Consider the following 15680-nt stretch of genomic DNA (forward strand, 5'->3'; position numbering starts at 1 on the left):
CTTAAATGGCATTTTTGCAGCTAACTGCAAATATTCAGCAGGAGATAACTGGCTATATTTCGTGACTTATCTGGTTAGGTGCAGATATTCAGCACCAGACCAGAAAGGACTGCTATTCCATCACATCTTACCTTTAATGGCTATAACTTAACTGGTCAGCTGCTGAAAATCAGCTTAACCGGGTGTTTAGAAGCCAAAAAAATACCAGATATTCGACCAGGCACTGAATATCCGTGTATAACACCGGCTGAATACTGGGCTAATAAACACATAAATTACAACAATCCATCCAATAATACCCTCCACGTTGAAAAACAATCAGCCGCTACCAAACGTTTTAACATGCCCTCAGCTGTTTTCTAAAAGTTCCTTCCTTAAACCACCACCAGCCAGTTTCACAACAATGGACTAGCCACTAATAAGGCAGTCCACCTTGTCACAATTAATACAGGAAGCCTTGAATGTCTCCTATGAAAAGCATATAGATAAAATCACCGCACTGCTAATACTCACATTGGTAACACCCATACGGTTTCGTGCCACAATCTGAGATTTCAGTGTGGTCTGCTCAACCCGTTTGCGTAGTGTCTCAAAGTCATTTTGGGGGTCCATGATCAGGCGGCAGGGATACTCTGTTGGACGCTGGAAAAATACCATATCAGGGTACAATCTCCTAGGACAGTGGACAAGGACATTAACAGAAAAATAACGGCAGGTCAAGGGAAGATAGCATTTTCTAATTTTGACTTGCCCTTCATCTCCCCAGTACTATATTAAAACAACCAAATTTCCCCAGGACATGCCTGGCATCTTTGTCTATCTGCAGCAAGACTTCATTATCCTTGAAGTAAGTGTTCCAGCGGCTGTCAGGGCTCGGATTCAGAGGCTGCAGATTAGAAATGAAAGACAATAAATGCTTACAATAGAACACAAAATTTCATAGTTAATTTATTTAAAGTGATTTAGTTTGGTCATCTTTAAAAAGTGGCATACTGTAGTTTAAAACTCAACTGTATGGCAATTCAAAAGGTATGAAAGTTATGAATGACTGCTCCTCTTATCATTCTATTTTAAATATTCCATTAGTATTAACTGAACAGATTGCCTCCAATTCGACCAATACTTAGATGAAAATAGTATTTGACAACCACAGCAACATAGATTCTGATCATCTCCTCGTTAGACACAACAGATTCCAGGTTCAGTTACAGATTTATCATCAGCATTTGATTCAGTAATATTTTGACAGTTTACTGAGAAGATTAGCTTTGGGATTAGTGGTATTACTTCACAGTTCACATCATATCTTTCAAACAGATTTAAACAGGTTATATTTGGAAATGACGTATCGGATTAGAAATCAATAAGAAGAGATAAGATTCTGCATTATCTGTAGCCTTGTTTATGATCTCTCACACTCCCCTTTGTAAGTTATTAAGGAGCCCTTTTACTAAGCTGCAGCAAGTGCCAGCACGCACTTACCACAGCTTAAAATGAATTACCAAGGGACACACTCAGGTATCCTGTAGCGAGTTCCAAATTGGCATGTGCTAATCTGGCCACTAAATTTTTTTTTTTTTTCAAGGGGCGTCCATGCTAATCAATAGGGCAGCTACATTACCATTCACTAACTGGTTAGTGCAGGATTACAGCGTGAGCCCTTACCGCCTAAAAAATAAGTGCATGGCCATTAATAGAAAAAAATTAAAAATCGTCCATTTTTTGGCTGTGGTAAAAATAGCCTTGATGCATGGGAAACACCTGTATAAGGGCATACTAAGGCCACTTTTTAATCGCAGCTTAGTAAAAGGACCCCTAAGAGACAAATATTTGTGTTCAAATTTATTTTAGCAATAAACTTTTATTGAGTTCAAAGCTTTTTGCATACTGATATTCAGAAAACACATTATGTTCTATTTGAAAAAACAGTTCACAATGTAGGAGTAACCTAACAGTTAGTGCAGTGGGCTGAGATCCTGGGGAACAGAGTTCATTTCCACTGCAGCTCCTTTTACCTTACTTTGTACCCCATTTACTAATACAAGCTGTAGGCACGCAAACATTTTAGCATGCGTTAAAAATTAGCATGTGCTAACGCTAGAGACACCCATAGGAATATAATGGGTGTCTAATTTTAATGCACACTAAAAAGTTAGCGTGCCTACAGAGCAGCTTAGTAAACAAGGCCCTATTTGAGCCTGCAAATAGGCGTGGAAAATGGATACAAACAATAAAATAATAATTATTATTATTAGTTACAAGCATTCCCAGACTAAGTTCAGTGCAACTTACATTAAGAGACCAAATACATTGGGAGGGTGGACATGAAAACGGTAACGGAATTCAAACATGCGTGGGATAGGCATAAAGGAATCCTGTGCAGAAGGAATGGATTCACAGAAGCTTAGCTGAAATTGGGTGGCGGGGGGAAGAGGGGTTGGTGGTTGAGAGGCTAGGATAGGGGAGGGCAGACTTATACGGGGTCTGTGCCAGAGCCGGTGATGGGAGGTGGGACTGGTGGTTGGGAGGCGGGAAATACTGCTGGACAGACTTATACGGTCTGTGCCCTGAAAAAGACAGGTACAAATCAAGGTAAGGTATACACATATGAGTTTATCGTGGGCAGACTAGCTGGACCGTGCAGGTCTTTTTTCTGCCGTCATCTACTATGTTACTATGTTACATTTTAGACTCCACATATTTCAAGAAGAAAAACATTGTTACATTTTAATGTCATAATGGTTGTAGTTCCACAAGCTAATAATCGCAGACTTGAATCTCTCTCTCAAACTAGATAATTATCCCAGAGTCTCCTCCCTCAATTCCCTACTAACATCCTTCAATCTCACCTTCGACTGCACAATCCTCACTCATGATAGAGGCCACACTCTTGACATGGTCGCATCCTACCCCTCAACTCTCTTCACCAATGTTAATTGGTCAGCCATAGTGGTTCAACCACCTCCCAACTCACTTCACCCTGCTTATCCACATGACTCCAATCAAAACCAAACCCGACAGACCACTCAAAAGAGGAAGAATCGACCAAACCAAATTCTGAGATCTACACCCAAGCAATGAAGGCAGAATGGGACTCAATCACAGCAGAATGCCTGAACACTATTGCTGCTGAAAAACTCCGAAGGGCCAGAACAACTAAACCCAATCCCTAGTACACTGACCACTTAAAAAGAACTAAAAAGATCCTGCAGAGACCTAAAGAGAGCCTGGAGAAAAACACGCAACTCTTCCGCAAAACCTAGATGGAAAGAATCTCACCGATCCTACAAATTTCACTGTACCAAAGCAAAAAAAAAAAAAAAAAAATCACATGACTCCTCACTAATTGGCTCCAAGCCACCAAATCCAAATAAACTCTTCTCATTGGCAAACAACCTTCTCTCCCCCCCCCCCCCCCCCCCGAATCCTGACAAATCTTCGATCAGTGCGCAACCAAATGCCCAAGAAGTGGTGGACTACTTCCACACAAAAATCCAGAAGATCTGGCAAAACTTTACTCCCAAACACAAGATTCAGACAATACTCCAACATCCCTGCAGACCTGTTATGGAATTTCTTTGAACCCATTACCACCTCCGATCTTCAAGCCCCTCTACCCAAACTATCGCCTCAACCTGTCCATCTACCCTATTTGCCAACCGCCACACCAACACTCTTGTTTCATTCCTAAACAATCTTCTATTGATTGGGTTACTCTCCAAAAGGATTGGCTGCATCGCCCTTACCCCCATTCCCAAATCCCCCCACTCAGACTTAACCCTTACCTCTAACTTTAAACCCATAGCTGGGATTCCCCTGCTAACCAAACTACTGGAGACCCTCATCTACCAACAACTCTTCAAAAATATCATGAAGCATACCTGTTCCTACACAATCAGATTCAGACCCCAACACAGTGCCAAATCCTTACTACTGGTACTTTAACACAATTAGAAACCATCTGGCCAAAGGAGAACAGACCATCCTTCAATACGACATCTCGGCTACATTTGACTCCGTTGACCATACATTGCTACTCTCCAAGCTTAGTGACCTAGGAATCTTGGACCCAGTACTAAACTGGTTCCACAACTACTACTACTATTTAACATTTCTAGAGCGCTACAAAGTGTACGCAGCGCTGTACAAACACAGAAGAAAGACAGTCCCTGCTCAAAGAGCTTACAATCTAATAGACAAAAAGTAAAGCATTTAAATTTAAAATATTTAAGCAGTCAAGCACAAGAGAACAGTCACAGAAGGACAGAAGATGTTGAAGGGTGGTCAGTGTGATTAGGTGTAACTCTGGTTGGAGTAGTGGGAGAAGGTGATATAAGAATAGAAATGGGTGAGGTAAAGTAATGAGTGGGTTGATAGGGAGGTTATATAAGACATGTCACTCTAGGGGTGGGTCTTACACTGTTCAGAAAAATACAGTGCTGTCCAAAAGCTGGGAATCCACATGTGGAGTGCCCCAGGGTTCCCACCTGTCCCCAATACTGTTTAACATATTCATGGCCTCCCTCTCCAACATCCGCTTAAACAAGTTTGAACACATCCTCTCCTATGCTGATGACATCCTTATGATGATCCCTGTAGGACCTACACTAAGCGAAACAATGAACAGCATCCACAATGCCATGCAAAAAATTCACAATTGGGCCACAGACCCTATGCTCCAATTGAACCTGACCAAAACGAAAATGCTAAGGTTCTCCCTCTCCTGGATTGATATCCCTTCTGAAATCACCCTACCCAATGGTATAAATCTAACAGCAGAAAAAGAATCTAAAGTCCTGGGAACCGTCCTAGAGACTCTTCGCTATCCCTTGATGCCCAGATCAACTCAGTCTGGAAAAAATCCTTTTTTCACATGTGATAGCTTAGGCTAATAAGACCATACTTCCAAAGAACACACTTTTCCGTGCTGGTCTAAGCATTAGTCATATCCAATGCAATTCTTTGTATGTCAGTCTAAATAACATACAACTGAACAAACTCCAATTCATACAAAACACCGCAGCACGATTAATTTTCAGAGCAAGTACATTTGAAAGTGTCTCTGGTCATCTGAAAGAACTAAACTGGTTCCGCATCCATACCCGTATCACCTTCAAAACCATTTGCATAATGTTTCAAGTACTGAATGGACAGGCCCCAGAATTACTAACTCAATTATTCACTCACTGCTTCTACAACTCAGTCAGATTTTGCAACAATACCCTCCTGAAGTACCCGATTATCAAATTCCTTAAACACAAACGGCAGATAAACTCTGTTCACCTTCTGAGTCATTGTGGAATGGAACCATCTGCCTGCCACAATCTGTTCTGAATTGAATTACATGAAGCTACACAAAAAAACTGAAGCTCCTTCTATTCAATTAAGCTCTTCTGACTCCCTCCCTCCCTAACTCTTGTACCACTACTTATGTCTGCTGGTAGGTGCTGTGATTACTAAAATCTTTGTTTTGTCACACTGAAATGATGCCTATTTGCCAACCAGCATCAGACCGTGGTTGACCACTGTGTTAACGTCATCTTTGTCTTTATGAAAGGGAAAATACAGCCTTATGTTGTCTGCGTAGGAGAAGCAGTTAATTTCATTCTTCTCCATATAGAACCCAGGGTGGACCATCAGGACATTGAATAGGATTGGAGATGGGGGAGAGGGTGTGGGATCCCTGTGGCACCCCAGTGTATGCTGTCCAATCCTTAGACAGGGTTCCACCCCATTTCACACTCTAAGATCTGAGGGTGAGAAAATCTCTTATCCAGTCCAAAACTAAGATATTAATTCCTAGGGATTCTAAGATTTACAGGAGTATCTGATGAACTACTATATCAAAGCCACTTGAGAAGTCAAACTGCATCAGTGCTATCTGATGGCCAATACTCACGATTTTTCTGAAGTCGTGAACCAAGGTACCTAGCAGTATTCTCAGTAGTCTTTTCTGATACCAGATTGGTTTTGATGTTATAGATTGTAGTGTTCCAGAAAATGTAATTGCTCTGCGACTATACCTTCTAAGATTTTGACATGTAATGGTATTGAAGCCACCAGTCTATAGTTGATGTCTTCTAGGTCTCCTTTCTGATTTTTTGGGATGGGGTAAGTATAATCTTGCTAAGTTGTCTTGGCAAAGAGCCTGTATTTAAAGATTATTTTATCCATGTTATTCCTAGAGCGAGATAACTTTCTGAGGGGTTTTTCAGTAAATAGACTGGACAGGTATCTAATTGGCATTAGGCCTTTGTGTATTTTAGCATTAAATTCTTAAATACTTCTGTCTCAACAGGTAAAATGACCAGTTTCTATCTGCTGCACATTCTGTTTTCTTCTGTTTTATGACCTCTCCACTGGAGATAATTTCTTCATAATCACTGAGATTGCCTTCTCTTTTATTATATTTCTTAACATTTTTTATTTTGTCCTCAAAACATTGCGCTAAACAGTGTGCAATGGGTAGATTGACTGTTGTTTCTATTAATTCTTCTGGACTCATTAGGTGTTCCATTATCTGATACAGGTTTGGGTTTTTTTTTAATATCTGGTCTACCTTTCCCTACTTTTTCAGAAAAGTACTGTTGTTTGGCTACTTTATTTTGAAATTTGTATACATTTACCATTCTTCTCCAGTCCTCACTATCTGTTTTACTCTGGGTTTTCCACCATATTCTCTCCAGTTTACTACAAGATTGTTTCAGTTTTAGTAAGGTTTCATTCAACCAATGTTCCTTACTCCTTTTTGTGACCTTTTTCAGTTTTTTAGGGGCTATTTCGTTTAGTGTTGACTCTATAAAGCTGTTCCTCTGGGTGATGGTTACTTGATAATCTGATTCTTTCAGATTTTCTTCCACTTTGGACCAGAAGAATTTGTTCTCAAATTTTTATGTACTTCTCTTAATTCTTGTTTGGTTATCTTATTCTTTTTTCCTAAGGGGTCTTCTTGCCAATATACTACTACATATGATTGGTAGCGGTCAGACCAAATTAGGGGCGACCAGTCTCTATTCCTTATTAGGGTCTCAAAATCTGTACGCCAGGCTACAAAGTCTAGTTGGTGGCCCAACTGATGTGTTTCTTGGGCTAGAATTGTCTTCAAGTTTATGTTTTCTAGAAACATTTTAAAGTTCTTGGTGTTTTTGTCATTTTCATCATCTAAATGAAGATTTATGTCACCGACAATTAACTGTGCACCGGGTTTTACACTTTCAGTCATAGTAAGTTCATAGAATTCTCCTTTGGCTTTCCACTTCTCTGGAGGGCAGTAGCATACAGTACATTGTAAGCTACCTAATAGTGAAGTGTGTCTGATCTTGCATGATAATAATTCTAAACAGGATGATGGATAACTATCCTCAATCTGAACATTAAAAAAAAAAACAACCTTTTATATATTATTGTCACCCCACCATCTCTTCTGGATGTACAAAATATATGTGAGATTTTATATCCTCCTGGTAAGAGGTCTCACACATAAGAATATAAGGGTAGCCATACTGGGTCAGACCAAGGGTCCATCTAGCCCTGTTTTCCAGACAGTGGCCAAGCCAGGTCACAAGTACCTGGCAGAAACTCAATTAGCAGCAACATTCCATGCTACCAATCCTGGGGCAAGCAGTGACTTCCCCATGTCTCTCTCAAGGTAAAATTATGTATCATACCTGATAATTTTCTTTCCATTAATCATAGCTGATCAATCCATAGACTGGTGGGTTGTGTCCATCTACCAGCAGGTGGAGATAGAGAGCAATCCTTTTGCCTCCCTATATGTGGTCATGTGCTGCCGGAAACTCCTCAGTATGTCGATATCCAAGCTCCATCCGCAGGACTCAGCACTTAGAGAATTACACCCACAAAGGGACACTCTGCCCAGCTCACCACCGCCGAAACGGGGGAGGGGAATTAACCCAGCTCATCCCCACACAAGTGGGGGAGGGGAATCTGTCCAGCTCATCCCCACGGAGCGGGGGAGGGACACCACCCCGCCGATGCGGGGGGATCTGGCTTATCCTGCAACCGCAACCGCGGGAGGAGCTGACTGACCCTAACACCGCCGAAGCGGGAGGGATACAAAGCTGCCCTACAGCCGCACGAAGCGGGAGGGAGCGCCGGCAGAATTTAGGTCTCAATCCAGCCAAGTAAAACGGAGGGGAGAGGAATGCAGCAGCTCACTGTAACACAAAATCGTCTCAACTCCTGAAGAATCCAATTGAAAAAAACTTGAACACGAAGTCCTCCTCAACAGGAACTGAAGACTAAACTTGAACCTGAAATGCAACCAGAATAAGAACAGTACAAATATCTGGGAGGGGCTATGGATTGATCAGCTGTGATTAATGGAAAGAAAATTATCAGGTATGATACATAATTTTACCTTCCATATCATCATGCTGATCAATCCATAGACTGGTGGGATGTACCGAAGCAGTACTCACCCAGGGCGGGACATAGAAATCCCTGACCGCAACACTGAAGCTCCAAACCGGGCCTCCGCCCGAGCAGCCACAGTCAAGCGGTAATTCCTGGAGAAGGTATGAGCCGATGCCCAAGTTGCCGCCTTGCAAATCTCTTCCAAGGAGACGGACCCGGCCTCCGCCATCGAGGCCGCCTGAGCTCTAGTGGAGTGAGCCTTCAGCCGGATAGGCAGCACCTTCCCCGCAGCCACATAAGCCGCTGCAATGGCTTCCTTGACCCATCTTGCCACTGTAGGCTTAGCAGCCTGCAGACCCTTACGAGGACCTGCAAACAGGACAAACAGATGATCCGACTTCCGGAAATCATTGGTCACTTCCAAGTATCTGATGATGACTCGTCTCACATCTAGATATTTGAGAGCAGAGTACTCCTCTGGGTAGTCCTCCCTACGAAAGGATGGGAGACAGAGCTGCTGATTCACATGGAAGCGAGAAACAATCTTGGCCAGGAAGGAAGGCACTGTGCGAATAGACACTCCTGCCTCAGTGAACTGCAGAAAGGGCTCTCGACATGATAGCGCCTGGAGCTCTGAAACTCTTCTGGCTGAAGTGATAGCCACCAAAAAGACTGCTTTCAACGTCAGGTCTTTCAGAGATGCCCTCGACAAGGGTTCAAAAGGCGGCTTCTGCAAGGCTCTTAGCACTAGATTGAGATTCCACGCAGGTACCACTGAGTGCAGAGGAGGGCGCAGGTGATTAACTCCCTTGAGAAAGCGCACCACATCTGGCTGCGAAGCCAGGGAAGCACCCTTCCGGCGGCCCCTGAAGCAAGCCAGAGCCGCTACCTGGACTTTAAGGGAACTGAGCGACAGGCCTTTCTCCAGACCTTCTTGCAGGAACGCCAACACTGAAGAAATTGGAGCAGTGAAGGGAGAAAGGGAGCCTGCCTCACACCACGATGCAAAGGTATGCCAGACCCTGGCATAAGCAGTAGAAGTAGAGCGCTTCCTTGCTCTCAGCATAGTGGCGATGACCTTGTCTGAGGAGCCTTTCTTCCTCAGATGCTGCCGCTCAATAGCCAGGCCGTAAGCCCAAAGGGGGAGGGATCCTCCATCACCACGGGACCCTGATGCAACAGGCCCTGCTCCGCTGGCAGTCGCAGAGGTCCATCCACTGAGAGCCTGATCAAGTCCGCATACCAGGGACGTCTGGGCCAGTCCGGACCCACCAGGATTACCCGGCCCGGATGCTTTGCCACCCGGTCTAGTACCCTGCCCAACATGGGCCAGGGCGGGAACACATAGAGAAGCTCCTGTGTCGGCCACTGTTGGAGAAGAGCATCTACTCCCAGATATCGAGGGTCCCGACCTCTGCTGAAAAAGCGCGGCACTTGGCAATTGGCCGATGACGCCATCAGGTCTAGGCTCGGCTGGCCCCAGCGCTTTGTGATGTCCAAGAACGCCTGAGCCGATAGCTGCCACTCTCCGGGATCCAAGGTATGGCGACTGAGAAAGTCCGCCTTGACATTCATGACTCCAGCAATGTGGGCCGCCGACAGCTGTTCCAGGTTCGCTTCCGCCCACTGGCATAGATTCATGGCCTCCTTGGCTAGAGGGGCGCTCTTGGTACCTCCCTGGCGATTGACATAGGCCACAGCCGTGGCATTGTCCGACAGGACCCGTACTGGCTTCAACGCCAGTACCGGGAGAAACTCCAAAAGCGCCAACTGAATGGCTCTGAGTTCCAGGTTGATAGACCACTTTGCCTCTGCAGGAGACCAGAGCCCCTGCGCTGTCCTTCCCAAGCAATGGGCTCCCCAGCCCGTCAAAGAGGCGTCTGTCGTGACGACAACCCACTCCAGGGTCAAAAGAGGCATCCTGCGGACAACTTGTCTGTCCTCAGCTACCAACTCAGCGCCTTGCGCACCGCTAGGTCCAAGGGAAGGCGCACAGCGTAATCCTCTGACACTGGAGTCCAGCGCTGCAGCAGAGAGAGTTGTAGTGGTCTCATATGAGCCCTGGGCCCAGGGCATTACTTCCATCGTGGCCGTCATAGAGCCCAACAGCTGCACATAGTCCCAAGCCCGAAGAGGAGAGGCTACTAGGAACTGGTCCACCTGAGCCTGAAGCTTGACAATTTGATTGTCCGGCAGGAACACTCTGCCCACTTGGGTGTCGAAACGAACTCCCAGATATTCCAGGGACTGAGTCGGGCGCAGCTGGCTTTTCTCCCAGTTGATGATCCACCCCAGGGAGCTCAGAAGAGCAATCACCCGGTCTACAGCTCTGCCGCACTCTGCATAAGAGGGGGCTCGGATCAACCAGTCGTCCAGATAAGGATGGACTTGTACTCCTTCCTTTTGTAGGAAGGCCGCGATGACCACCATTACTTTGGAGAAGGTCCGCGGAGCAGTAGCTAACCCGAACGGGAGGGCTCTGAACTGGAAGTGTCGGCCCAGGACTGCAAAACGCAGAAAGCGTTGATGAGGAGGCCAGATGGGAATATGCAGGTAAGCTTCCTTGATGTCCAAGGATGCCAGGAACTCCCCTGCCTTCACTGCCGCTATTACAGAGCGGAGAGTCTCCATTCGGAAGTGGCGAACTTTCAAGGCCCGATTGACCCCTTTGAGGTCGAGGATAGGCCGTAAAGAACCTCCTTTCTTTGGTATCACAAAGTAAATGGAGTAAAGTCCCTTGCCAAGCTGATCTTCTGGCACCGGAACGACCGCACCCAGGCGGATCAGATTGTCCAAAGTCTGCTGCACTGCCACAGCTTTGACCGGAGACTTGCAGGGAGAGAGTACAAACCCGTCTCTTAAGGGTCGGCAGAACTCTAGCTTGTAGCCGTCTCTGATGACTTCCAGCACCCAAGCGTCTGATGTTACCCTGGTCCACTCGCCCAGAAACGAGGACAGGCGTCCTCCAATCTGCACTGGGCCATGAACCAGGGCCCCGTCATTGGGTACGAGACCCTGGGGGAGGACCGGAGGAAGCACCTCCGGGACGGCGGTCTCTGCGAAAGGAATGCTGCTTAGGGGAGAAGTTCCTCTTGAAGGAAGAGGGGGCAGAGGAGCCCGACTTGCCCGGGCGATACCGACGGGCTTCCTGAAACCGTCCTTTGGAGTTACCGGGGCAAGCACCACTGGCCCGAGCCCTGACCTCTGGTAACCTCTTGCCCTTAGACGTGCTGATATCGGTCACAATTTTGTCCAGCCAGACCCCAAAGAGCAGCCTGCCTTTAAAAGGCAACTTAGCCAGGCGAGACTTAGAGGCGTGGTCCGCAGACCAATGCTTCAACCAAAGCCACCGTCGCGCAGAGACTGTCTGAGCCATACCTTTAGCTGAGGCTCTCAAGACATCATACAGCAAGTCTGCCAAATAAGCCAAGCCCCATTCCAGGGCCTGCCAATCAGCCCTCAAGGAAGGATCCGAGGGGGAAGCCTGCTGCACAATCGTCAGGCACGCCCTGGCCACATAGGAGCCGCAAACTGAGGCCTGCAAACTTAAAGCAGCCGCCTCGAAGGACGACCTTAAGGCCGCCTCCAATCTTCTGTCTTGGGCGTCCTTTAGGGCCGTGCCACCTTCCACCGGCAACGCCGTTTTCTTAGTCACCGCAGTGATTAAAGAATCCACGGTAGGCCAAAGAAAGGCATCCCGTTCACCTTCAGGCAGAGGATAGAGGCGGGACATAGCCCTAGCCACTTTGAGGCTCGCTTCTGGGACATCCCATTGAGCCGAAATCAAGGTGTGCATGGCCTCATGCACGTGGAAGGTTCTAGGCGGGCGCTTCGTCCCCAGCATAATGGCGGAGCCAACAGAGGCTGAGGGAGAGACGTCCTCCGGAGAGGAAATCTTCAAAATGCTCATGGCCTGCACCAACAGGTTGGGCAAATCCTCAGAGTGAAAGATCCGCGCTGCAGAGGGATCATCCGCTCCATCCGAGCGGGAATCCGTCTCCTCCAAGGAATCCCCAAAGGACCGTTGGGAGAACTCAGATACGCTGCCCTCATCTACATCAGAGGAGACAGAGTCCTCTAGGGCCTGGAAATCCACCCGAGGGCGTTTGCTTCCGGAGGCCTCAACCCCTTTATCAGACAGGGGGGCAGGGGCAGCGTTTTGCATAAGAAAAGCCTGATGCAGCAGCAAAATGAACTCAGGGGAGAATCCCCCCGAACAGTGCACTTCTGCAGCTTGCTCAACCGGTGCTCGCAAGAGCGGGGGAGTAACGTGCTGCGCAACCACAATGGTGTCCGGCGCGAAACTCAGAGGAGCCGCGCGGGAAGAACGGCGCTTAACTTTGGCCGCTTTCTTATCGTTGCCCGAATCAAGGGCGACCATAGTATTAATGTCTCCCAGCTCGAGGGCGGCCCAAGAAGAAGCCGTCCGAGCAGAGTGGCCGGCCAATATGGAGTGGGCGAGCAGCGGGGGATGGGCGCTTATGGCGGGAAAACCGCCGCACCGGAGGAAGAACCGGGACACTGACCGGCCTCCAAACTGATGCTTAACAAAGGCGATTCAGGTTTTGAAATCCCCGCATCCCCGCTAGACACACCCACGCGGTCTGGGGAGCGAATCCTCGCGCCCTCGCCCTCCGACGCCATAAGCCACGTGGAGACCGAACGGGGAACCTCCTGCCCGCTATAAAAAGGTAAAATTACCTGCTTCTCGCTCCGAGCTGTAACGAACTGGTGTCCCAGTGAGCAGCTGCAATAAACGTTGAAATAAACGTTGAAATAAACGCCCTTAAAGACGTCCCAAATTTTTTTTTTTTTTTTTTAACGGAGCCAGCGGGAGCGGGGAGAAAAGGAGGGACCTGGCACCACCAGGTTTGCACTTGCTCAAGAAGAGCCCTCAACCCCAGGTACTCAACAAAACCTAAAAATTAGGCTTGGAGACCTAGCCAGAGCTGCTGCTGTGTGTGACCACCACCTGCTGAGATAGAGAACATACTGAGGAGTTTCCGGCAGCACATGACCACATATAGGGAGGCAAAAGGATTGCTCTCTATCTCCACCTGCTGGTAGATGGACACAACCCACCAGTCTGGATTGATCAGCATGATGATATGGAATAGCAGACTACGGATGTTTGCTCCAGGAATTTGTCCAAATCTTTTTAAAACCCAGATAAGCTAATCACTGTTACCACATCCTCCAGCAAAGAGTTCCAGAGCTTAACTATTCGTTGAGTGAAAAAATATTTCCTCCTATTTGTTTTAAAAATATTTCCATGTAAATCCCTTGAGTGTCCCCTAGTCTCTGTACATTTGGAATGAGTAAAAAAAAAAAAAAAAAAAAATCGATTTACTTCTACTTGTTCTATACCACTCAGGATTTTGTAGACCTCAATCACATCTCCCCTCATCCATCTGTTTTCCAAGCAGAAGAGCCCTAACCTCTTTAGCCTTTCCTCATATGAGAGTAGTTCTATCCCCTTTATCATTTTGGTCGCTCTTCTTTGAACCTTTTCTAATTTCGCTATATCTTTTCTGAGATATAGTGACCAGAACTGAATGCAATACTCAAGATGCGATCGCACCATGGAGCAATATAAAGGCATTATAGTATTTTCAGTCCTATTCACCATTCCTAATAATTCCTAGCATCCTGTTTGCTTTTTTGGCTGCTGCTGCGCACTGAGCAGAAGATTTAAACGTATTATCTACAACGACATCTAGATCTTTTTCTTTTCTAGGATCAGGCGACCCTCAGGGGGAAGAATGCTGGCTTCGGCCTAACCCCTGGTAAGCCTTTCCTCAGCTGAGAGGTGCCCAGCTCTACCACCAGCTGCCTTTCAGGTGCTGTGGAGGACTTGCAGCTCATCTGCATATCCTTACAGCCTTCTCCGGGGTGACACCCAGGTCCACTCCGATCCACTCAGGGCCTCCGCTCTAGGTGCCCAGCACTCCCACCAGGTGCTGTGGAGGACTTGCAGCTCATCTGCATATCTTTACAGCCTTCTCCGGGGTGACACCCAGGCCCACTCCGATCCACTCAGGGCCTCCGCTCTAGGTGCCGCGCGCCTAATGGCGCACGGGGCATTTTTCTCTTTATATCTAATCTTTTTCAGTTGCTAAAGTACCTCAATCATTTATGGCCCCTATTCACATTCTCTTCCTAGCTCTGTCCCTTCCTAATCTTTTCCCTCACCCCCTACCTCGCTCCGCTACAGGAACTCACTGCCCATCCCCCCGTTTTCTATTTCTGTTGATGGCTCCCTGTCTCCTCAGCTCGAAACCTTGGGGTCATCTTTGACTCTTCTCTCTCCTTCTCTGCTCATATCCAGCAGACCGCCAAGACCTGTAGTTTCTTTCTTTACAACATCCGTAAAATCCGCCCCTTTCTTTCCGAGCACTCTACCAAAACCCTCATCCACACCCTTGTCACCTCTCGTTTAGACTACTGCAATCTGCTTCTTGCTGGCCTCCCACTTAGTCACCTCTCCCTTCTCCAGTCGGTTCAAAACTCTGCTGCCCGTCTCATCTTCCGCCAGGGTCGCTTTACTCATACTACCCCTCTCCTCAAGACCCTTCACTGGCTCCCTATCCGTTTTCGCATCCTGTTCAAACTTCTTCTACTAACCTATAAATGTATTCACTCTGCTGCTCCCCAGTATCTCTCCACACTCGTCCTTCCCTACACCCCTTCCCGTGCACTCCGCTCCATGGATAAATCCTTCTATCTGTTCCCTTCTCCACTACTGCCAACTCCAGACTTCGCGCCTTCTGTCTCGCTGCACCCTACGCCTGGAATAAACTTCCTGAGCCCCTACGTCTTGCCCCATCCTTGGCCACCTTTAAATCTAGACTGAAAGCCCACCTCTTTAACATTGCTTTTGACTAGTAACCACTTGTAACCACTCGCCTCCACCTACCCTCCTCTCTTCCTTCCCGTTCACATTAATTGATTTGATTACTTTATTTATTTTTTGTCTATTAGATTGTAAGCTCTTTGAGCAGGGACTGTCTTTCTTCTATGTTTGTGCAGCGCTGCGTATGCCTTGTAGCGCTATAGAAATGCTAAATAGTAGTAGTAGTAGTAGTAGTTCATCACCTCACCTTCTCTCCTATCCTCTTCCTCTCTCTTGGCTTTTAATCTCCGTCTCTTTCTTCCCTCCATTTTGCCTTCCCCATTTCACCTAAATACCTCTCGCCTTCGTGGCCACACCTCTCCTACTCTCCTCCGCTCTCTTTTACTCCTTCTCTTACTCTCAGCCGGTGACATCAATCCCAATCCTGGCCCTCCTCACCAACTATTATCCC

The 15680-nt window shown here is 46.9% G+C and overlaps 1 protein-coding gene across 5 annotated transcripts in view; it reads right to left on the reverse strand.

The window, feature by feature from the left end:
* Positions 1–15680, reverse strand: part of TBC1D13 (TBC1 domain family member 13) — a 68097-nt gene that overhangs the window by 19179 nt on the left and 33238 nt on the right. For all 5 annotated transcript variants that reach the window (XM_030207901.1, XM_030207900.1, XM_030207899.1 and 2 more), the window contains exons 6-7: positions 804–886; positions 514–673 (exon numbers count right to left, since the gene is read on the reverse strand). In XM_030207901.1, coding sequence (XP_030063761.1) covers positions 514–673; positions 804–886 — 243 coding nt within the window. The remainder of the gene's footprint in view (positions 1–513; positions 674–803; positions 887–15680) is intronic.

Source organism: Microcaecilia unicolor, chromosome 6 (assembly GCF_901765095.1).
Source record: "Microcaecilia unicolor chromosome 6, aMicUni1.1, whole genome shotgun sequence".
Classification (NCBI taxonomy): domain Eukaryota; kingdom Metazoa; phylum Chordata; class Amphibia; order Gymnophiona; family Siphonopidae; genus Microcaecilia; species Microcaecilia unicolor.